The sequence below is a fragment of the Trematomus bernacchii genome, unplaced genomic scaffold (assembly GCF_902827165.1).
Source record: "Trematomus bernacchii unplaced genomic scaffold, fTreBer1.1, whole genome shotgun sequence".
NCBI lineage: Eukaryota > Metazoa > Chordata > Actinopteri > Perciformes > Nototheniidae > Trematomus > Trematomus bernacchii.
The window spans coordinates 348824-374619 of record NW_022987632.1 but is presented as its reverse complement, the minus strand read 5'-3'; the positions used below and the strand labels follow the sequence as shown (position 1 = coordinate 374619).

The following is a 25796-nucleotide window of genomic DNA, read 5'->3' as shown; positions in this document are numbered from 1 at the left end:
TGAAAATGTCCTGTGTTTGTTTGACCCATCCACCAACCCTGTTCTTACCTCCTTCATACGACGACCCGCACTTTGCTATGAAATGTATTTTCCTTATGTATTTTTCCTTATGTGAGTGTGTGAATGTGTAAAAGTGCAGGTGTGTGAGCACCTTGAAGGACTGGACAAAGGTCCAGAGCAGGATGCGGATGGTGTAGCCCTGTCTCAGCAGCTTGATGAGCCGGGCCGCTCTGAACAGCCTCAGGAAGCTCAGGTTCAGCAGCCTGTCCTGTTAGAAAGACGACATCAAACCATTATCAACCACATACCAGGAACCCTCATTGAACACAGCCTTACCAGGGCTTATTCAAGTCACCTTAGCTGGTTATCTGTTCAGTCATTACTCATCAGAACTATGATTCTACAATATTCTGGGTCATGGGTAGAGAAAGCCTTCTCAATTTACCAATCCTGACTCTCTATTTTGGAAAAGGTATGAACAGTTACATGTTGTGCACGGGCAAAGGTCTACAGTTTTCCAGGAGCTGATATAAATCTGTATCATGGCCCAGAGATCACTCCTTAAAGACATTTCAATGTACGTGATTGGAAATAAAATCTTCTATTCTTTTAAGTTTAAGATTTCAGCTTGATGTTACTTCCTTGTAACATCACAAAAGAAACAGTCTGTGGAAACAAAAAGGGATTTCTTACCAAACTTTGTGAGTCTTTCCTTTATTGTGAAACAGGGCAGACATACATCTACACTACACACAGAGCACATCCGATGTTCTATTCTTCTAACTGGACACTCAAGGATATGAGGAGAAACAAACCATCTCCTGCTTTGGGCCTCAAGGTGCATTTGAACATCAGAAGCTGGAGGAGCTTTGTCCAGTCTGAGAAGGTAACCCCTCTGATGTCATCAGAAATGCATGATAACAGAAAGACAGGTTTGCAAGACACCTTTTTATCTTTGCAATGATGTCTTGACAAAATATATTAATAAGTCAATTCACTTCCTGTTGTAGAAAGACTGACACAATAGGGAATAAAGCCCCCTCAGGCATGGAATCTGGGGATTTTCCATATCAACAGATATTAGTTAAAAATGCACCTGCAGTGTCTACATTTCATATGTTTAAAGGCTGTCTTCTCAAAATCCTGAGTCTGAATTCTCTGCTTCAGTAGCACTTACTGTTCCAGTCCAATCACTATCTATATTCTGATGGTTTACACAGAGAGGTTTGTTCATGTATCATCCATAGCCTGATCTATAGATCATATCATATCTTGTTTATATATTAAATAAGAAAGAAGGCAAGCTAAGAGCAGGCAAAGTCACTCACCGTAGTCTAGTGATGTTTGGGACCAGGGCATGGCATCACCAGGGAGGACAGTCGACAAGATGGAAACGTAGAGCGAGAGAGAGAGAGAGAGAGAGAGAGAGAGAGGAGAGAGAGGAGAGAGAGAGAGGAGAGAGAGAGAGAGGAGAGAGAGAGAGAGAGGAGAGAGAGAGAGAGAGAGAGAGACAGACAGACAGACATACAGACAGACAGACAGACAGACAGACAGACAGACAGACAGACAGACAGACAGACAGACAGACAGACAGACAGACAGACAGACAGATACCAGAGGGAGGTGAGGAGAGAGGACGGAGAGGCGGGAGAACAGGAACAGTCATATTGCCCAAAATAAACTGATACAGCTCACCAAATACACACATGTAAATCAGTCAGAAGCTACTTCACAGTACACACATGTATGCAGGTCCACAGAGTGTCTGGAAAGATAACAAGGCTATCAAAGAACAAAGTGCATTCATGTGACAGCAACTAAAGCAACCGACCATTGCTCCCAAGGCCTGATAGCTCTGCTTACACACCGCACTGAAACAAACACTCCATCACAAGAGAAGGATTGCAGGTGGCATGACGTCACCAGACTTTCCTGATCCAATATTGATATTATTTTCCTTGCACTGCCCAACTCTGCTTCTTGTTGTCCTCCCCAGATGTTTTACCCTGCACATAACCAAACTATACTAACTCAACCGACAAAGTGCCTAGCCAATCAGAGGCTATAGGGACTTTGTAGGGTGGCATTTTTCCCATTATGTAATTCGCCTTAATATGAAAAAACTTCAGTCAATTCGCATAATAACAAGTCACTACTGTTTGTTTGTGGTCTTTGGAACAATGGGCATCTGTTTTCTGGATAACGGGCTGCTGAACAAACAGGATTTTTTTCTAATTATTGGGGTTTCAGAAAAATGGGCCGTTGGAATAAAAGGCAGTCCCCAGCAGGATAGGAGAGTATAGCTCTGCTGTTCACCACTCAAAAGTTACACTCAGAGATGGATTCAAAGAAGCCGTCGAGCCACAGCTTTTTTATGTGCCCTCTATGATCAATCCACCTTACCCACAAAACACTCACGTCCTGTCCTCTCTGCGCTTTAAGGCTGTTGGACCGCTGCCATGTCAGTTATTGCAGATATGGCTAGTTAGCTTGTTTGCACAAAGCTTGCTGAACAGGCTTCCCTGCCCCAGCTCGTTACCATGACAGCGATGTTGTATGACTACAATGTATTAAGCCTTATGAGGTGAGGGTGGAGCGGGGGGGGGGGGGGGGGGCTGCTCTTACATTGATTTCAGTCACCAGGATGTCAGTGATGCTGCCCAACACTGTGACAAAGTCAAACACGTTCCAGGCATCCTTTAGGTAGTTCTGAGAAGCAAAAGTTGAAAATCATTAGTTGTGATTCATTACTCAGAGTTTGTAACGTTGTTTCATTGATATTACCCACCAATGGACCAAAAGCAATGATCTTGAGGATACACTCCAGAGAAAAGAGAGTGGTGAAGACGATGTTGAGGTTCTTGAGCATCGCTTCATAAAAGTCTGGAGCTCCATGGAACTGAAAGACAACGTCATATAAAGTTATCTTGCTAACATGTTGGAGTAATATTTTTAATTTATTGTTTTGGCATTTTGGAAAATTCTTATTTGGTGTGAACCGGTACTTTGAGAGGTGCCGGTTCACGTCGTAGGCACTGCAATGGTGCCCTTGAGCAAGGTAATGAACACCACACTGATCCCAGTTCCCTCACTGAAAAACCTAAATGTAGACTTTAATTAAATGTATTATGTCAACAGAGTTTTGAAAGCAATAATATAATGTTTAAACAAAACATATTAGGTTCAACTTAATATTATTGCTTTCAACTAACCTAATACAGTTGTGCGAAATGTGTTGACAGAATACATTTAATTGAAGTCATTGTTTCAGTTTGTTCAGTGCATACTGTATGAAGCTACAGCAAGCATGTGGATGGCCATCATCTCATTCTAGGTTTTAAACATGTTTTTACCTTTATACAGAGCCTGGCTAGCTGTTTCCTCCAGGCGTTATGCTAATGAAATAGCTTCTGGCAATTGCTTCATATTTACTGTACAGACGTGAGAAAGGTATCAGGAAACAAACTTAGCATATGTCTCAAAGTGTCAAGATGTGACTTTCATGAGCTACTGAATCCAGGACTGACTCCATATAACATTCAAAAAGGCCTAACAAACGACATATATTTAGCATTATGTTGGTAATATCCCCCTCATAAGTTCTTACCTTCATCATAAGCACCACAGTGTTGAGGGCAATCATGATCATGATGGAGTACTCAAATGGAGGTGAGACCACAAACTTCCACATCCTGTACTGGAAGGACTGTGTGTTCTGGGGCATGTAGCGGGTCAGAGGTTTGGCATTTATGGCAAAGTCAATACAAGCCCTCTGTAACAGAGAAAGCACAGCTCTGCTTCACTGTCTGTGTGAGGTGAAAGCATCTGCTGGCAAACCCCAGTCTTGGTTGATTACCAATAAGCGAACAAACATTCTGGTCCCAGCTGCTTTTTTTTTTCAGTTCACAAAATTGAACGAGAATTTCTTACATGGCTTTATCAATGTGTTTTCACTGTGCTGTACTAAAATAAATGTGCTCAGTGTCAACATTTAAAAATGAGGTAATTCTACATTCTCTCTAATACACACACTTATCACACCTCCATAAAACCAATAAGCAAAACCTTTGTCTGCAAACATTTTTAAGACATGTTGGTTTTCCCTCAGTATATATGAGCTCCTCAGGCTGCTTTATCACAAGCCTTTCTTCAATGTTTTAAGAAAATCTGTTCATAACATTTGAGAATATCCAGCAAACAAAAAGGCTAAATTGGGTAAACCTGATGATGGAGATAGTGATTACAGCAGTGTGTGCGGGATTCAGACTGGATTCAGACTGGATTCAGACTGGATTCAGACTGGATTCAGACTGGATTCAGACTGGATTCAGACTGGATTCAGACTGGATTTAGACTGTCCAGATGACATCGTCTTTCTGCTTTACCTCGTTCTTTTCCAAGCTGCACTCAGACATGGCCTTGTCTCCCTGCTCCTGGAAGGTGATGATGATCAGAGCAACGAAGATGTTGACAAAAAAGAAAGGAAAGACCACGAAATACACCACATAGAAGATGGACATTTCTATCCTGTAGCCTGGACTGGGGCCCTTGTCTTCAAAGGTAGCGTCCACAGAATGCTTCAAGACACTGTAAGAGAGCAGAGCACAAACACCAGGGAGTGAGACAGAGTGACACACAGCCTGCAGGGTTATTCTCCAAGGTAGGAATACCCTAACAAAACTAGAACTATATCTGTCATTTTGTAACCGCACATGTAAATGATTCATGATTCATCTTGCAAGTCATGTGCAATATTTAAATATTTTCTTCTCTAAATGTTATTTTAATGGGCCTTTGGCCACAATATGTTTTAGGTTTAATGCAGCTGTTGAACAGTAGCTCCCTGGGACAAAAAAGTACCTAATCTTATCATTTCTAAGTTTCCGCTCATTGTTTTGATCTTTAGGCTCCCAGCATTACTGCTAACATTAGCATTGTTTCCATGAGCAGCAGCAGGAAGCTGTTCAAAACTAAAAAGATTTGGCTTTAAAAACGAAATATTTTTAGAACTTTAAAATAATAATTAACCTGCAACTTGTCAAATAAAATAAAAGCACATCCCCTGTCATCATAGTAACTTCTGCCTCGATGCAAATGGTGAAAGAAGACAGGGAGATGCCGAGTGTAGCCTCTGAAGGTGGACTGACCTTTAACCCTGTAAAGCCCAAATATAGAAAAACATTAGAATTGGTTGACCTTTCAGATGTTGTTGTAGGGAGCCTCTGGAGCAGAAATAAAAGAGTTTTCAAATGGTTTACGTTTAAGTTTTTAGGGACATTTTGTAATATTGCAACGTTGGCCTTAGGTGGGAGCAGAATTTCTGTATTTCTACTCACATTGTCTGAATAAATATATTGAACAACTAAGGGTTCATTTGTAGGATTGATTGCTTACTTAGCCCTATATCAGTATATAGCATGAATAATAATCACACATCAGTCATATTTGTTATGAATAGTCATTTATTAAATATGAATACAATGGTAGTCCCAAAAACAGTTCCTGTCGTCAGAAAAGCACAGACGGACGTCACACTTGCTGCATTGCGTGTTTGTGTACCTGCAAATGACATCCTCTGTGATATCTGGACCAGAAAAATCAGTATTGGGACTGATAAAATATTTTTTCAGCCAGCGATACCTGTCACAGGGCTTGGTGTGTTTATTTGGTTGGGGCTCGATGTCCACATAATCACTGACTGGGGGGTCATTGGGTTGTTGGTTTTCTTTGTCCACTTGTCCACAGGCATCTGCCTCTTCTTCACTCATAGCAGTGTCACTGTCCTCTGATTCCATCTCAAAATCACTCTCCTTTTTGGATGGCATCACATCCTGCACACTGAATCGAGGACCTCTCTTTGCTGGTGGCATTCTGAAATGGAAAAATGAATGAATAAATATGTATCAATATACATATGCTTATTATATTGTAATAGATTACCTGAAGGAATAGATAGGGTGGTGGGACACGTGTTCATTCTGTCTGGCTTAGCCTCTTATCATACTAAAATGAATGCATGCACCACCCCCTTCCAGGTGTCCCGATGCAACAAGCATCTGAATCCTATTTACATTATACACTTGAGTCACACAATACTACCTGGCTTAGCCTATTATCCTAATAAAAGGAATACCTACACCGACACATGCAGATAGACCAGTTCAACAAGTCACACAATGCTGTCTGATGATGATAACAGGCTAATTATCATACTAAAAGGGATACATCCAAGTGTCCCAACACTTCTCAGAAAGAACTGTTTCTGCCAGAACCAGAGTTAAATGTATTTTTGTAACTCATTAACTAATAAGACACAAGTAGAGTTTAAAATATTTTTACAGATATAATTTCACATACTGCTATCAGAAATAATGTATTAATTTATTCAATTCTGGTCTTAATTCAACATCTTAACAGAGGACACATTTAGAACTTAGTTATAGTGAATTATCAAAGACATTGTATTTCTATTAGTGTTTTATTTCCATATGTGAAAATATAAGAAGGGAAATGTCCATGTGTAAGGTGCACATGCTATTTTGACTACCACACTGACCCAGGTATGTAATATTGCAACAAAGACATAAGCTGCTCAAAATCAAATTTGATGAATGTATTTCACAAAAACTGAATATGTACATGTTCTAGACATTGTAATAATCACCCAAAAAAATATTTGAGGCATTTTACTTACTTGAATCTGAAAAATCCAGTCCAATAAAACAAAGAGATGTTGAAGTTTGAAGATTGGGAAGTTGTGTGAGTGTATGGCCAGAGGGCAGGACCTACATAATGGCAGCCCACTGCTCCTAACACTAGGATGGGTCAAATGCAGAGAAACCGTTTCGTTACATAGTACCTGTACTACGTAATGACAATAAGTTGAATCTTCAATCTTCAATAAACACATTTACTACCCAATAGCATTGTGAGGCTGAACAAAAGGACCTTTTGACTATGTAAATGTAGTCTTTTAAAAAAACAAAACATTTACTGACTTTTTTAGGATAGCTTAAAGTAATGTTGGAAAATTACAACCGGGGGCCTTACAGGGTTAAAAGGCAATATGTAAGATATGGCCAGAATTAAAGTTTAAATATTCACAAAATAAATTAACATTATCAACATGTGAAGAGGTTACAGTTTTACGAAATAGACGTCTATGTATTGTGGTCCAGAGAAGTCTACTGGATTTAACATGCTAGCCCGTCCTGTGTGTAACACCATGTGTCCTCAAGACCAGGGGTTCCCAACCTTTATTGTGCCAAGGACCGGCAGATACATAAAAAAAAAATCGCGGACCGGTTGTCAATTTTAACTGATTTTAATATTTACTCACCACCAGCAGGTAGCAACAGAGGCTAATTGTATGTAACAGCCTGAACAAATACTAAAACAATATGCATCCAAAACATATTAACAAAGTTTAAAAAAGAACCGGTGTTGTTTTTTTTGGTTTTTCGGAAAACCAAAAAAACGACGTTATTCAGTTTTTAAACCAAAACGGGAAAACAGATAAATCAACGTTTTGGTTTTGTTTGTATGATTTACGGATAATCCAGTGAATGCTGGGAAAACGAGGAGAAGGCGCATTATGAAGGAGATGTCCGGTCGCCAGGGTGGGTGTGTGTGTGTGTGTGTGTGTGTGTGTGTGTGTGTGTGTGTGTGTGTGTGTGTGTGTGTGTGTGTGTGTGTGTGTGTGTGTGTGTGTGTGTGTGTGTGTGTGTGTGTGACACTGGCATTTGTTTTCAGAAGATATTATAATAGTGTTGTTCGTTCCGGTGCACTCCGACAGCATTTAGCACTACATCGAGATTAAGATTAAACTAATTTATTTTGGGAACAGCTGCATATATGGAGTTAGCCATATGTGTGTAAATTACTGTTCATAAACATTTGAAAACAAATGCCGGTGTCGGACAGACACAAACACACCGAACACACAGAGCTGAGCTGAGCAGAGCACATACACACACACATCATGCGCCTTGGTGACTGACTGGACATCTCCTTCATAAAACTAATAAAAGGGGGAGTAATCGGGCAGTTCGATGTGTGTAGAGATGTGTGTAGAGGTGTGTGTGGTTAACACGTAGCAGCCTGCAGTCACTCTTAAGCTGTTCTGATGAAGTTAAACACAGCGAATGCGGTGCGTAAAAAGGCACAGCTCTTTACCCGCTGGTGCTGCACTTCTCAGAGGCGGAGTATACGTCCCGCTGCCTCCTGATGCTGCAGCCATTTCATGAAGTGAAGGAGGGTTTCCTTCTATAAAGCAGCTGCGGGCAGCAGATACCGTGAGAGTCCCGGACATGAATTCATAGATCAAGGCAGACTGGTTTACTCTCCTGTTTTGCCAATCCGGTGCTTAAACAAATAGCTCTACACCCCTGGCCGACATGTCCTTAAAATGAAGTCAGAGTTTGAAATATATCTCAAATAATGTATGCACCACCATTTCCCCACATAAACATAACAGTCTGCAATCAAACGGTTGTCTCCTGTGCGCTCCTCTTCCTACTTGGCGCACCGGTAACATGCTCGTGCGCACAAGAGGCTGAGACCTTAGGCTGAGCCGCCGAATCCCTCGGAACATCATAAAAGCCATTTTCAACAGTTTTCTGGTGAAAGATTAACTAGCTACTGGATGAAATAATATGACTGGTGGCATAGGTGCAAAAATTAAACACTTTTTGAAAAAAATATTATGATAAAATATTTTGATATATTTATAATTCTGCAAATATTACGATAAACTCACAGCTATTTTGCGGCCCGGCAGTAACACCGGACCGGGGGTTGGGAACCCCTGCTCTAGAGCAGGGGTTCTCAACTGGTGGGTCGCGACCCAAAAGGGGGTCGCGGACCCGTTTCAAGTGGGTCGCATATGTGTGAGTGAAGAAAAAAAAAATTGAAAAAGAAAAAAATTCTTTTTTATTTTTTGGGAAAAAAGGCAAACTTTTATTTTGAAGGCCCGATTTTCTAATGCTGTGCATGCAGTACCGACCATAAACGGTTTTGAAAACTTCTGTCACGTAGCATCTTCTCAATAAAACATCTTTGCTGATGTTTTTTCGAGTCTTCTGGCCAATCAGAATCAAGATTGTTGCCGGAGAGGAGGCGGTCTGGCGAATGGCGGAGTAAGCTGCTAGTCGGAAGAGCTCTGTCACCATTTAACATTTATTTGTAATTTGCCCTACTAATTTCCCATCTAAAACTTGCAAGGCCTGCTTCTAAGAGTGACTTTGACTTGGTGTCGACTGTACACGATTTGTCATGGGGAGGAAGACCAAGAAAAGTGATGAAAGCGACGGCGGAGGAGGGCTGTGAGTTAGCTTCACAAGCTAGCAACAACTCCGCACATGGCGAGGTCGGCAACCAGGCGCTGTCCCTCTCTGACATACAGAAACTACTCGCTGGCATGGAAGAGCGTATAATTGGAAGCTTGACAGCACAAATAACATCCAACCACGCAGCTATAATCAGGCACGATGAGACAATCCAGGCCATTGAAACGTCAATGAACGACTTCCAAGGAAGAATAACTACAGTGGAGTCTACACTGGCTGATATAGTGCAGGAGAACAAACAACTGAAGCTGAAAGTTGACGACCTTGAAAACAGATCCAGGAGGTGTAATATTCGTATAACAGGTATACCTGAGCGAGCTGAGGGTGCCCGTCCAACTACTTTCATTGAATCCTTTCTGGCTGAAATATTCGGCCCCGACGCGTTACCTCGCCCCTTGACCGTGGATAGAGCACACCGGCTGGCCGTCCAGAGGAGACAAGACGGCGCACCGCGTCCCTTCATAGCCTGCCTTCACCACTTCCAGATGAAACAACGAATAATGCAGCTTGCACGGGAGAAGGGCCCCCTGATGTACAGAGGCGCAGATATCCACATATATGCGGATTACAGTGCAGAAGTAGCCAGGAAGAGAGCCGCATTTACCCCCATCAAGTCCTCGCTGAGAAACGCCGGGCTCGCTTACAGCCTCCTCTTACCCGCTAAACTCCGGGTTGTTGTGGACGGGACGAGGCACGATTTCAACTCTCCGGCTGAAGTTGCTGCTTTTTTGAAGCGCCGTGAACCTGCTGCAAACTAGATGTGTTGGACTAGCCGGTGAGTGAACTAAGCAGCTGGCTAATTAAGCCGACCGGCAAGTGGACACTGAGTATATTCTTTCGTAGTTTACGAGCATTGTGCTCCGAAAATAAGACATAAGAGACAATGTTACGAATTACTCGTCAGGAGGTAACAGTTACATATTGCTATTGCTGCTCAACTGTTAATTGGTTACTAATATTAATTATACCATCACAACAACCAGTCATAGTACCTGGTATGTTCATTTTTGACACTGGTTGAGTACATACCTTGCTCTGGCTTTTATGTTTCCTCTTCTGATAAAAGCTGTCGGCTCTCCCTTACCGGCAGAGTAAGATTCAAAATACAGCTGACCGGTCGGCTGTTACGGCTGTTACAGAGTTATGAGAGTTGATATATGTCCTAGTGATCCCTGATACTTTGCATTGCTCGCCTTATCAGGTTACTTTTTGATTTACTAGGCTATTGGGCTGTTCCTACTTTTTGTCCGCCTATTTATTTTGTACTCAGTATCTTTCTGTTTCTAAGGACGTGCTGATTGTTCGTGGCCAATAGTTTAAGATGGTTTCCCCACATGGTCTCTTTGTTACCCGGGAAGCAATGGTTTAGCAAGTTCATATTACTACTTTTCATTGCTAAATCCTTTTTTTTTGTTTTTGGTGACAGAGCTTGTAGTGTAGTGCGGAGCAAAACAAGCACAAAGTGAGTTATCACACAAGGGTAAGAGTTTACAGGTTTAGAGTCCGAGGTTTTATTATTTATAATTATTTTTGTTTTATTCTTTCAGGGTTTTTTCGTATTTTTCTTTTTTTTTATGCATTTATTTTTTCTTACTATGTTTATTTCTTTCTTTCTTTTTCCTGCTCTCTGCTGCTCCCCTCGTTTTTCTTATCCTAGGTTTATATGGCAGGTAAATCCACTAGGATGATCAGCAACCCTACCAAGTTTGTATCTTGGAATGTAAAAGGAGTTAATAACCCAAATAAAAGGCAGAGGGTTATGTCTCACTTACAACAACTAAAGGTTGACATAGCTTTCTTACAAGAAACTCATCTGTGTAATATCAATGTTAATGGTCTCAAACGAAACTGGGTCGGTCAAGTGTTTCATTCCAAGTTCAATGCAAAAGCTAGAGGAACAGCCATATTGATTAACAAGAACATCTCTTTCCACTCAAAGGAAATTATTAGTGACCCTAATGGAAGGTATATTATTGTGGTTGGGCAGCTCTTTGCTAACCCAGTGATTTTGGTAAATGTATATGCCCCCAATTGTGATGACAGTAGTTTTTTTAAGAAACTATTTTTTAAAATACCTAGGCTTGAGAATGGATTTGTTATTATGGGAGGTGATTTTAACCTTGTACTGGACACGACCCTGGATAGGTCGTCAAACTCCCCTCAAAATCTTTCAAAATCAGCTGGAGTTGTGAAGGATTTCATGAGCCATTGTGCCCTCTCCGATGTATGGAGATTTAAGTTTCCCCACAATAGAGCTTACTCTTTTTTCTCCAACGCGCACCATACCTACACCCGTATAGACTATTTTTTGCTTGATAATAGACTATTACCCAGGGCTAAGACTTGCTCATATAATAGCATAGTTATATCTGATCATAGTGTCATGGTACTCGAACTGGATCTTCCAAATCGCCCCCCTCCGAACAGAGTTTGGAGACTCAATCCTCTCCTACTATCTGATGAGCGCTTCGTTGAATTCATTTCGGACCAAATCAATTTTTTTCTAGAAACAAACACCTCTCCTGAAATATCTAACGCCACACTGTGGGAGACCCTTAAAGTTTACCTCAGAGGGTATATTATAGCTTACTCCTTTAGAATTAATAGAGAAAAATATTCAAAGCTACAAGAGATATCACATCAAATCGCGATTATTGACTCGAAATATGTTCTATCGCCAACCCCAGACCTTTATAAGGAGCGTCTAAGGCTGCAAACTGAACACAACCTTCTAACTACTGATGAGGCAACGCGTCTTATTTTGAAATCCAGGCATAATGTCTATGAATTTGGAGACAAAGCGAATAAGCTCCTGGCCCTGCAAGCTCGTCAAACAGCTGCCGCTCGGTCAATTACTGAAATTCTGTCACATACAGGAGAGACACTGATAGATCATGAGGACAAAAATAAAGCTTTTCTGCATTTCTATTCTAACCTTTATGCCTCAGAATGTAATGAGGACCCTGAGGTCTTCTTTCAAAATGTTCCTCTTCCTACTGTGTCAGAGGAACAAAACATTAAATTGAGCGCAGATGTTTCAACATCCGAAATAATTATGGCCATTAAATCAATGCAAAACAACAAATCACCTGGCCCAGACGGATTCACTACTGAATTTTATAAAAAGTTTTCTCCTCAACTAGCACCAATTCTTCAGACAATGTTTAAAGAAGCACTCTCTTCAGGCTCCCTTCCTATGACTTTACGACAAGCCTCTATCTCCCTTCTTGTGAAAAAAGACAGAGACCCATTGTTGTGCTCCTCATATCGCCCTATTTCCCTACTAAATGTAGATTTTAAAGTGCTGTCTAAGGTCCTGGCCAAACGTCTGGAAAATGTGATTCCAGATATTATATCTCCTGATCAGACAGGATTTATCCAGAACCGACATTCGTATTCAAATTTGAGAAAACTATTTAATATTGTCCACTCGGCCCGGTCACCAGACCCAGAGGTAGTAATATCACTTGATGCGGAAAAGGCCTTTGACCGGGTCGAATGGAGATACCTATTCATTGCCCTCCAAAAATTTGGCTTTAAAAAAGAATTCATTGCGTGGATTAGACTTCTCTACTCCTCTCCCCTGGCTGCTATAATCTCTAATAACACTCGGTCTAATTACTTCCCCCTTGGAAGAGGTACAAGACAGGGATGCCCGCTTTCCCCACTTCTTTTTGCGCTAGCAATTGAGCCTTTGGCAACAAAACTCCGTTTATGTAAGGATTTCAAAGGCATTGATCGGGCAGGACAAAAGTTGAAGGTGTCCCTTTACGCGGATGACTTGCTTTTATATGTATCCGAGCCTGCCTCATCGCTTCCCTATATCCTGGATATCCTCGATCAATTTGGGAAAGTCTCGGGTTATAAATTAAATTTACAAAAGAGCGAACTTTTCCCTTTAAACTCTGCAGCAGATGTACTCCCCCCTAGCCTTTTCCCCTTTAAAAGGGCTCAAGATGGCTTCAAATATTTAGGAATTGAGGTCACTCGCTCTCTCCTTACTACTTTCACTAAAAACCTTACCACTCTTCTCAATAAGTGTAAACAAGATATGAACCGCTGGGCCTCCTTACCATTATCTCTAACAGGGCGCGTCAATCTCGTTAAAATGATAATGTTACCAAAGTTTTTATATCTTTTTCAAAACATCCCCGTCTTTATTAAGAAATCGTTTTTTAAGACTCTTGATAAATGTATTATTTCTTTCCTATGGGGGAATAAACCTAGTCGGATCAGTAAAGCTCATATGCAAAGGCCAAAACGATCAGGAGGTCTCGCTCTACCTAATTTCCTTTTCTACTATTGGGCATGCAACATTCAGAAGTTGATACACTGGTTTGAAAACAAACCGATGTCAGAAAAAGCGGACTGGGTGAAATTAGAGTTTTCTTCATATCAACACCACCTGGGCTCAGTGGTTTGCACAGGTTTACCCCTTCTCAACACTAATTTGAAGTCGAGTGTAATAGTAAGTAATTCAATAAGAATATGGGCTCAGTTTAGGAGGCACTTTGGACTACAGGGTGCTTCTGTTCTCTCCCCCATTAAGTCAAACCACATGTTTACCCCATCCTGTACAGACCCGGCTTTTACTGTTTGGTTTAATAATGGGATTAAATCAATTTATAATCTTTACATTGAAGACACATTTGCATCTTTCTCTCAATTATCTGAACTGTATAGCCTACCTAAAAATCACTTCTTTCGTTACCTACAAATTAGGAGCTTTGTATGTAAGACATTCAGCTCTTTTCCAAATAAGCCCATAAAGTCACATATTGACCATATCCTCGAACTGAAGTCAGACCGTAGAGGACTGATTTCACTGATTTCTGATCTCATTGGTAATGTCAATCCGAACCCTATTGAACATTTAAGAGCTGCTTGGGAATCTGATCTGGGAAGAACTTTGACGGATGACCAGTGGGAATCAGTCCTGGACCGGGTGCACACATCTTCCTCTTCTGCTAAACACAGCCTGATACAACTGAAAGTGGTACACAGAGCTCATTTAACTAACGCTAGATTGGCTAAAATGTATCCAGAGGTTGAACCGTCTTGTCCCCGATGCAGAAGCCAGCCAGCAGACCTAATACACATGTTTTGGGTATGTCCCAGCCTCTTTACTTTTTGGAGATGTATTTTTAAATCTTTTAGTGAAATGTTTAAAACTCGTATTGAGCCTGACCCGCTCTGTGCCCTTTTTGGTTTGGCACCAAAGGTGACCTGTGCATCCCTACCAAACAGTGCTCAGATAGTTATAGCCTTTTCTACACTTCTTGCGAGACGTTTGATTCTTCTAAAATGGAAGCAACATTCCCCTCCATCCTTTTCTCAGTGGGTCAAAGATGTTATGTACTTCTTACAGCTAGAGAAAATTAAGTTCTTACTCAGGGGCTCCTCTAACACCTTTATTAGAACATGGAAACCCTTTCTGGACTTCTATGACTCCTTACAAGATCCACTTGATAAATAATAAGGTTGGATTGAGCAGTGAGCAGTGAGCAGTTGATTCATCTTTTTATTTATTTATTTTTTATTTTTTTATTTCTATTCCATTATCATTTTTATTATTTTCTTTCTTTGTGTTTATCTCTGTGTTTTCTTTTTCTTTTCTTTTTTTTTTCTCCTCCTTTGCCCCCCTTGAACTAATGTCATTATGAAAATACTGTATTTTACTGTTAAAGGGCTCTGTATCCTGTAACTCAATGGGTTAGTGGGTGGTGGGTGGTGGGATTGAAATGAAGATTTTGAGTTGTCAGCATGTGTGTATATATCTTTACTGAATTTGTATCACTTGCTTTTGTTAAAAAACTGAGAAAATCAATAAAAAAATGTACCATAAAGATTGTTGCCGGAAGTCCCCACGGAGAATAACTTTGCGGTAGAACTACTCTTTATACATCCATGGGTACAATTTCAGATAAAAATGAACACATAATGAAATATGACCCCCGGTTTGATGATTGACAGGTCACAGAACAATGGGAGCTATCTACCCTTACCCACAATTGAAAGTAATTCACACAGACTATCTACTCTTTGCTCTTCTCTCTGTGTGGAGCAGCAAGCTGTCAGAACTAAGTGAAAAACAAACAATGGCATAAAATATTATTAATATGTCGGGTAGCAATAGATTTATTTATTTTCTTCTCAGAGTGTACCAGAATGCGTAGTTTATATGTTAGTATTTCTAAAAATCTCCTGGGTGAGAATCCCCCCAGACCCCCCTTCTGGCGTTGGGTTTTCAGCATGTGTGCCTTTTTATGTTATACAGTTCATCTTTGATTCCATCATCTCATTAAACCTTATTTAAAAGCATTCTTCAGTTTAGTGAAGGGATATATGCACTGTACTTCACTTTAATAATGTATGCTGAAAAGCGTATATATTACAGCACGATTTTTTGTTGAATAGATTTGAGTGGTTCAAGAATTTCGGGTCGCGATTGATTGACAAAGGAAAAAGTGGGTCCCGAGGCCTGACCAGTTGAGAACCACTACTCTAGAGGCGACAGTGAGTCTCTGTAGAGCCAGTCTGCCCTCAGTCCAGAGGGAGAAGAAGAACAGCTTGTCAGTAACCAACTTTTATTGAATCAAAAGTGGCAGACACGAGTAAACAACGAGAAGAGGGTAAGGGTTAGATCATCTGGGAGAAGACAAAGCGTCAACCTAAAGGAATGAATCGAGCTGCACCTACGTTGGCCAGCCCTCCCCAGTGGAGACAGTGAAGAGGGTCAGGAAGGCCCACAGCACATTGTCATAATGGAACTCGTACTTCCTCCACTCCCTGGGCATCGCCGCCACCTCCTCTGTGTCATAGTCCAGGAACTGTCCTCTGGAAGACATAAAGTCATAAATAACGCTGAGTGGGGTTAGTAAGGAACAGGGTAAGCACAAATGCTACAATGTTGACAATTTCAATGTTTCTGAGATAAGGAATGAGGAGGAGGGGATTGTAGACCGACTTGCAGTCTTTCTCCAGGCCCTTGGACTCGTCTGTGCAGAAGAAGAATTTCCCTTTGAACAGTTGAACTGCGATGACGGCAAAGATGAACATGAAGAGGATGTAAACAATGAGGATGTTCAGCACGTTCTTCAAAGAATTGACAACACAGTCGAACACCGCCTGAGGACACACAGAAGCAAACACACTATTTGATTAGGGGATAAGGTAGAACATCATTTCTGAATATACAGGACTTTCTCATTATTATTACATATACATCCAGTGTTGTGCAGGCACTGCTACTCTGTTGTTTGCCTTTCACACAATTTCCTCCTCTTTGCTAAAAACAGCAGCAGCCTGCTGTAGACAAGATGCCCTCTCTTTATCAAAGCCCTGCTTTGATTCAAATATCAAAATAAACCAAAGTCAGCACTGCAGCAGAACCTTGAGTTTCGGCAGACGTTTGATGGTCTTGAGAGGCCTGAGCACTCGGAGAACTCTCAGTGACTTGATGGTGCTGATGTCTTTGCCTTTGGTCCCCCTGTGGAAGGAAAACACAGTTATACAAACAACAACTTTAACATTATGTGTACTCTTTATTTAGTTTGCAGTGACGGAAGGACTAGCCGCAGTTTATTTCTAGACCGTTGTTTAAGAGAAGACTTAAAAACCTGAATGAGACTGTTTGATGGTGTCTCCAAAACAAAACAAGAAATTAAAGATGAGGTTAAAATATATTACTATATTCAATTGAATGAATATTAGAGGAAAGACATCTTAAAGACACGCTGTGCAGTATGTGTGATTTGTTGTGACATTTTTCCTGAGCAGTACACACTTAACAATACAGACCTCACACATGCATCTCCTAACTCCACTGTGAGTGTCATGTAATCCTGGTTTACCTGAACAAGTAAGTATGAAATCTCATGCAATTCATCAATTCATTGACAGAATGGTTTCTTTATTCCTTTTGAAGTTCCACTACAGTTAGTGTTTTCTTTCTCATGAGCTGTCACGTTACAATTTCTCCAACTATCTGTCTAATATTTATTTTATTTTTACTAAGACATGCTAACACTCAGGCTTTATGTCAATCCTGTCAAAGTCCCTACAATACCAAAAGTGTATTTGTCCTTGTAAACCTATCATTTCAATAAGCTTGTTACCAGGAGTGATCCTACATGTAGAAACTGTTTTCCTGCCAACAGTTGCTTATTTAACGTCATATTTCTGTGTTTTATCTTTAAGTTTGTGCTCCTTTTATTGGTTTGAGTGGGCAGGGCCCAGATGCTAAATCAATCTGAAATATCTCCATTGACTCCATCAGATTTCAGCATTATTTAAATCAATGTCTGATTTGGGGGTAACCACTATTGAATCTGATCAAACCACACCTACACAGAGCCAAGGAAACGGGTTAGAGTGACTTCTCTCTGAGTTAACACTTTTTATGTCATGGATAGACAGAAATATCCTGTGTGGTGTATCGTAGTGTTTGAAAAAACCCTTTACAATTTCCAGAAAAAAAGAAAGAAAACATTTTGGTTAGTTTGAAGCCTGCCCTCCCCCACCAGGAATACAATGCATTCATGAACTCCGTGTGGTACTGTTGTTACCTTGTGTACAGAGAAGATGGGAAAGATTGGAAAAGTTAGATATGGAGCAGAACTCTGTGTATGTTTTTATTGTTTTAAATCAGGTTATTTATACTCTACCACAGTACTTTCATTTGACCACACCACAAGATTTAGTGTATTTACACCCTATCAACATGACGATACAATTGAGTTTGAGCTTCTTCCTCACTGAGAACTTTTTCTTTAACCAAAATGAAATATCTCTTGGCTCAGATTGCATTGGCAGCATGCAGTTAGTCTTCCAGCTGCTCCTGGAGGATCCGTAGGATTCCCAAGCCAGATTAAATATATTATCCTTCTTGCATGGTATAAATCTAACCTAGGGTCGTGACTGAAACATATCACAGAGGAGACGCCCCTCTCACATGCTTGAACTACCTCAACTCTTCCTTACACATAAAGGAGCAGCTGCACCACTCTGAGCTCCCTTCAGATACTCCCCTTACCCTCAAACAGCCTGACATCTATCTGATGTTGTGATGGAGCTTCTTTCTTGTCATTTAACCTTATGACATCTCTTTACTCCATCACAACCACATGCATCAACTTCCATGCTCTGATGCACATAGGTCAGTTAGATCAGACACTAACAGATAGTTTGAGGTCAGATCATGATGGGAGATTGGACTCCTTACATGAACAATTTGACAAAAGACAGACACTTAAAGGTGACTGAAGGTTCAAATGATAATAAGGACATCTAGCTCAGATCAGATTATTTTGTTGAATGAACAAATCAGTTTTAAAACGTTTTCAATACTGCTCTATGGTTACCTTCATTACAGTCCTTGGTCTCTCTCTTTATCCCTGAGAGCATGCATGTGTTAGTCAGCAATCCAATTGCATTACAAAATAAGTATGTGTAGGTTAAGATGTGTATAAAGTCTGCCTTTATTCTCATATGCCAAATTACTTTACTTGGGCAAGCCACCTAGGTATATTAAGCAATTTTATCCATTAATGAGAATGATGCCATGAGCAGTTAAGTATTAACTTGTGTTCAACGTTGGACTAAAAAAAACTGTAGATATCAATTCTAAGTTGGAAAAGGAGACTGTTTCACTGTTTAATCTTTAGTTTAACATAAGACCTTAGGCAAACAGTTCATAACATAACATGACCCTCTCTGTGTGGCTGTGATGCTTCATTATCAGTCAGTGTGGCAGCAGTGGCAGTACTGAAGACTAGTCACACTCTTAAACAACAGGTTACACTTCCTCTTAGGCGTTTCTCAGTCAACAATTATAACACAAAAATACATTGATGGATTCAGGGAAAAGGGTAGGGAATGGGTACAGGGTGGGTGTGGGGTGGGGCGTGTCAGGGTGGAAAGGGAGGTTCCCCACCTGGTAACACCTTGTTGCGATCTACTTGGGGGGAAAACAGTGGTAAAACAAGGTACAGCTCATTTATGGATGTTTCCCACACACAAACAGAATAAAGCATATGTTTGCATCAAATGACAACACCATACTTACTGATAAAAACATCCAATTTTAAATGTTTAAGTTGCTAGCAGACAACTGAGTGGGTAAATCCCAGTCAAAAACATAACATTGCAACACAAATCAAAGCTGTGATTATGGAACTTCTGTTCTCTTATCTGCATGCTGATACAATGTCCGTAACCAAAGCCTAAATCATTTATACAAAAAAGTATTTAAAAAAAAAATCAAAATGTGATCCTTGAACGCCTGGTTATAACTAGCATCTGAAGTTGATAATAATAAGTAGCAGTAGTGCAGTTTGCAGCAGCAAATGTGATTCTAGTGAGAGGATGATTTACAGATTGGGTTCTGATGTGATGTGATTCTCTGTCCCTCACACAGGCAGGGGGACGAATAGACTGCAGGAAGAGTGAGCTGCAGGGACATGCATGATGAGTGATTGACAGCTGTCTCAAATACTGTCAAAACAGCCTGTGAGAATAATTTGAGTTTGATTTAACCTGCTGAAGATGTGTGACTTAATGTATTAAAACATAATAGCTATGGAGATCCAGTGTTCAATATGAATTCCAAAAATAGTGTTAATACAGAATTATTAATACAAATAAAATAAGAACCATTATACTACTTAAACATTTGTTTAAGTAGTTTAAAACACTAGGCCCGTTAATACGAAATGATATTTCATCCTGCATAATTTCACAATCTGAAAGATAACGGCAGGTCAATTTCATCAATTAAGAATGCACTTATCATAACAAGTTCGTTTTGTGATTGGTTGAATTTCCCCCTCCCCCCTTTGTTAAATGTAATTTTTTTTTTTATTTAAATAAAAATGTTCGGCGCCCCCCATAGGTTGATGCGCCCTTAGCATTCGCCTATACTGCCTATGCCAAGGGCCGGCCCTGAGGATGCTGAATCAATTTCTGACATTTTCAGAATCAATAATGGCAGTTTGAACCAGAAAGTGGCCATATTTGTACTCCCAGAGGACTGATTTTGATTAAAGGTGGGGTAGGTAAGTTTGAGAAACCGGCTCGAGATACACTTTTTGTTATATTCCATGGAATGCTCTTAACATCCCGATGGCAATGAATATCTTAAAGCTCCCATGTCATGCTTTTCCGGTTATTACCCGTCCCCTTGTGTGTTATGAAGGTTTTTATGCATGTAAACGGTGTGCAGAGTCAAAACCCTCAAAGTACACCCTGTAGCGAGTAAAACTCTAACACAGAAAATACCTCCCCAAAACGCCTCGTTGGAGATACGTCACTGCCCATTTGAGTCTTCCATTTAGTTCCGGGTACCGCCTGATGTCATGCGGTACCCGGAACGAAATGGACCAATCCCGAAGAGCTATGGCCACACCAGCAGCGGCGTGTTCCTCCTCCAGAGGTTCGAAGAACATTGAACATTTCACAGACGAAAGCTTCCAAAACATTGCCCAGTTTGAGGCCGGATATGCACAGCTTGTTTGGACCGTTTGGAGCAGGGGAAGATCTGGGTATACAACCTGTAAGTTTGCATTGTTATTTGTGTATTTATCAAACAAGACTGTTTAAATGTGTAAACTGTGTTGGACTGCTAAGCCATTGACACAGTGCTAACTGTGCTAACTAAGTTGCTAGAGTTTCCATATATCAACTCTAATATCAGCAGATGGCCTTGCATACATGTATCTCATAGCAGGAGAATGTCTGCATTCACACACAAAATACCTATTGACAGTATACTCCGGGTGATTTGCCGGTCAGTCGCGAAACGTAATTACATTATAGCTGGCGTAGCGATCTAACACACGGAGCTAGAGCTAGTTTTGGTCAGAAAAACATTTTTGTGATGCTACGTTGCTAGCGTTTAAATATATCAACTACAATGTCAGCAGATGGCCTTACATGTTTGTCATGGCAGGAGAATGTCTGCAGTCACACACACGGAATACTCATACAGTATACTGTACTGTGATTTACCGTACATTGTGACCGTACATATACTGCATGTAGCTAACGAGGCTAGCTGTATGCTAGCGCAAAACAATGTATTCATGCAAGTTACATTGTATGACCGAACGTAGCAGAATACCCGTATACGATTGCAATTATAAACACGTTATTGCTAGCCTAATATGAACCACTAGCTTTTGTTCATAGTAGTTTTATTACACTGCATTATAGTTGCCTTTCCTCCAAGCTAACGTTCATATCGTGTTAGCTACCAAGGTAAACAAAGCTAGGTTAGCATATTAGCAGGCAAGCTGTTCATTACACAACTACTACTAACGAGTCTAAAACAACTAAGTTTCTCTAATATTTTGTGATTTGCATTTGATTTCGTCCAGCCAGATCCTGGCGGACAATCCATGACGGGGAAGGGATTCTACTACTACTGAGGCGTCGTGCTAAAAGGCACCGCACCGACTGTGCGCAGGCAAGATGCGAGGAGGAGGAATGGATGATATACCGTGTATATATGTATATTTATGTTCATTTTGTACATTTCTAAAAATAAAGTTTAATGGAAATACTTAGTAGGCCTATCCTTTCTTCCCTGAATTCATATATAGCAAACCATGATTTGATTTCTCATCAAACAGTAGTAGTTTATAACGGGTAAAAATAACTTACTCTTTGTTATGAGAGTAGCTCGTAGGCCACAACGGAAAGACAAGGAGACATACACGAGTTTACAAAACCACGGCACATTTATTGTGGTAAATGCAGGGACAGGTGGTTGAGAGGATCGCAGAGTTAGTCTTCCTGCAGCCGCTTTGGAGAGAGACTGTGTCCGGAGGTGTCCGTGATCGTGCTGATTAGCCTCTTCAGCTCCACCCCATCGTAAGACAAAGGCCCTGGGGCCGTCACACTCTTCTATAACAACAGTTAAAAATATATATGTATATAAAATATACCGCTGTACCGACGCCATGATAAGACTGATGTTACGCTGAGAGCAGCCGGGAAAAGCACTGACATGGGCGCAGCCTCTCTGGTGGTTGACTAATCAGAACGAGTGGCCGAGCTGACCAATCGGAGCACACTAGGCTCACAGGGAGGGGGGGGCAAGAGCTCCAACGAGTCGTTTAGTGGAGAAAGTGAATACTGCTGAATACACATGCTTGACAGAGATGCTGTATGCGAAACCAATGTGAGTTTGGAAAATTGCACAGTATAAATCTATTTTAGTATACCTCAACAATGTAATTATGATCAGTGGAAATGGCCATGACATGGGCCCTTTAAGTGCTTTGACAAAAAATCCATAAAAAAATTTCATCTGTGGAAGCCGTAATACTGTAAAAAGCACGACCAATCATTTTACCCGGCCCGGCTAAAATAACTGGATGGCCTACCTGCCTGTCAGCCTTCCATCTGTGCACAAACTTATCTCGTGCTCTCATTGGTCATGTGCGCATTCGTGTGTGTTGGAGGAGGGGCTCTGTAAGGAAGTGGCTGATTTTTTCCGGTTGTGTATTTTCAAATTCTAGCACACTCGAGCTGGTTTCTCCAAAATTACCTACCCCACCTTTAAGTTTGGGTTAATTTTAAAGTTTTAGGGGACACAAAAAAAAAAGATTCAGCATCCTCAATATGCCTTAAAGAAAACAGGAAATTGGCCAAGAATTTGTTTAGCTATTGTCTGCATATGCTAATTAATGCTTATTGATGCCAATTGCCCAGCATATGCAACCTAGTATACAGCAGTTTCTATGTTCTGGGGACTCGTACTATACATTTCTATCATAAAACTTTGGGGTACTCAACATTTCCGGGTTCACACTACTGGCAAGTAGACAATAGTGTAGAACAAACTGTATGTAAATGTAAATGATGTGACAGTATGGTCATCATACATGTACTTCTGTTGATGTAATGTGCATGCTTGGATCACAGTGACGTTCCCTGAGGATACTCATGCAGCTGCTTGTGTGAGCTCATGGTGGAGAAGCTGAGGTTGATGGTATCATTACATTCTGAGCAGAGCTGTGGCAAGGCAAGTGCTGATGAATACACCTCCATCGGAGGGAGACAGTGATGATGCCCCTCTTTAGCAGAGGACCACAACAGCGAGATCTCATGGTGACAGGATGGGAGTGTGTCTCACACACAACACTGCAAAAACACCCATCCTCACAAGCAATTTCACTTCATATACTGAATGTCTTACACTCTGTTTGGGGAAGAATACAACTTCACAGCTGATGGTGATGCATCTGTAAACTAAAGTTGACTTTGCTCTTTGGCTCCATCTACAATCACACTTTAGCACTCATAACATTGAAAGAAACCCAGCGTTAGTGGGAGCACTTTCTACTGACAGAAGCCTGGACCAGCATTAAATGCAGCTGTGTGTGTTGTGTTCTGAGAAAACATGGCATGGTTCAATTCAGGGAATGCTGGAAATCCCAGAAGAACAAGTCTTAATTCCTATTAACAGGAAAATATTCTGAAATGATATGTTGACTACATAAAGCATAATTGTCAAATATAACTTGAGGAAGATTAGAAAGAGTGGTTTACTAAATAAGTTACCTCAATAAAATCAATATCACTAAAAATACGTTTAAGAATTTTCCTTGAAAAATGTCCAAGAGTAAGACTGAATATGGGAGGAAATTACTTGTTTCGGCAATGTGATTGTGTGTATGTATGTCTCTCTCACATACATACACACATATAATGACAAATACAGGCACGATGAGAGAGGTAGAGGAGGCATTACCCCATGAAGCTCCTTCAAAACGACAGAGCGCAGAAACAGGGAGAGGATCATGTCAATAAACACACACACACACACACACACACACACACACACACACACACACACACACCACACACACACACACACACACACACATACACACACACACACACACACACACACACACACACACACACACACACACACACACACACACACACACACACACACACACACTTCTTGCTCTTCCAGGATTTGTATGTGTTTGTATGATTCTTGTTTAGTGTTTATTAGATGTATACTAAGATAGACAGTTTACAGTATATAATAGCATTTTCCTCCCTACAATAATGTCCAATCATACAAAAATCCTTGAACAAGGATTTTATTCTGTTTCATACACATTTAAAATGGCAGGACATGATATTGTAAAATTATAGAATAAAGATATTTAACAATAATATTAATATAAGTGTTTATAATGGTTGAAATAACAGTTTCAGGTATATTAATTACCGACACAGCTCTACACTTTGATCCTTGTGTGTACACATCACTACATTAACATAATGCTGAGTCATCCAACCTGGGAAGAGGCCCAAATAAAGTTTGGGTTCACTGAGAACTGGATCCACTGAGTGGAAGTTACAGAGCCCTCTTAGAGCATGTTTTTCATTTCTAAATGAAGTTTAGTAATATATAGTAAGTCTGGTATAGCAGATATCAACATGAACTATTTACAAACTGTACACATTTCACTTTAGAACAAAAAGGTACGAGACATTGAACTTACGAAAATGCAAAAGCCACCAGCGCCCCACTGACCACTATGAAGTCCAGAATGTTCCACAGGTCCCTGAAGTAGGCTCCAGGATGAAGCAACAGGCCAAGGTCCACCATCTAAAGCAAACATATATATTATATGTATAAATAATGTATGTATATAACACATTTGAATGGTTAATGACATACTTTCAGTGAATAATGAGGAATAAGCAACTTCAGTCAGATACTCTGTCATCACAATTTCACTTCAAGGGCAGTTAAAGATGAGACAAGATAAGAGGAACTTTATTCATCCCAATTCGGGAAATGTGTTCGTCACAGCAGCATGTTTGAAACAGGCATTGCACATAATGTGAAAATGAAATAGAGTAGAACATAAACAAAAATAAACATTAAATATAAACATCTGAAAATAGACAATAAAGCCGAAGTAAAAAGTAAATGATATGCATAGATAAAACTATGTAGACTACCGGTCAAATAAACACTATAATGGGCCAAATTACAGCTAACCACATTTAAAAGTAGGATATCATTTATTATTTTAAATGAATAAAAATGAAGTCATGAAGTTATGAGTGTTGACATGTGTATTTATTGACATGATTACCTTGATCACCATTTCAAAAGTGAAAACCCCAGTGAAAGCATAGTCCAGATATTTGAGCACCTGCAAAGAAAACTCAATCAGTGCCGAAACAGATAACTCTTTTCCTGTAAATCGACAACTGCAATCACACAATATGTGAGTCTTTTTTCAGAATATTACCCACCTTCACTGGCTCTAAAATTAAATAATAAAATGTTCCGTATATACTGTCATACCACACTGAATAGAGAAGAAACACGTTTCTTAAAGCTGCTGTGGTGTTTGTAAAATATGTATACTCTTGTTTTAAGAAATAAATCACCAACTAACATAAGAAAAC

The 25796-nt window shown here is 40.3% G+C and overlaps 1 protein-coding gene across 1 annotated transcript in view; it reads right to left on the bottom strand.

Moving 5' to 3' along the window:
• cacna1ba (calcium channel, voltage-dependent, N type, alpha 1B subunit, a) overlaps positions 1–25796 on the bottom strand; it is a 253260-nt gene that overhangs the window by 27522 nt on the left and 199942 nt on the right. Inside the window, exons 25-37 of the mRNA XM_034133047.1 lie at positions 25478–25537; positions 24875–24981; positions 24103–24114; positions 19282–19305; positions 16740–16836; positions 16315–16475; positions 16047–16184; positions 4386–4587; positions 3608–3772; positions 2789–2899; positions 2626–2709; positions 1329–1334; positions 152–268 (exon numbers count right to left, since the gene is read on the bottom strand). Coding sequence (XP_033988938.1) covers positions 152–268; positions 1329–1334; positions 2626–2709; positions 2789–2899; positions 3608–3772; positions 4386–4587; positions 16047–16184; positions 16315–16475; positions 16740–16836; positions 19282–19305; positions 24103–24114; positions 24875–24981; positions 25478–25537 — 1284 coding nt within the window. The remainder of the gene's footprint in view (positions 1–151; positions 269–1328; positions 1335–2625; positions 2710–2788; positions 2900–3607; positions 3773–4385; positions 4588–16046; positions 16185–16314; positions 16476–16739; positions 16837–19281; positions 19306–24102; positions 24115–24874; positions 24982–25477; positions 25538–25796) is intronic.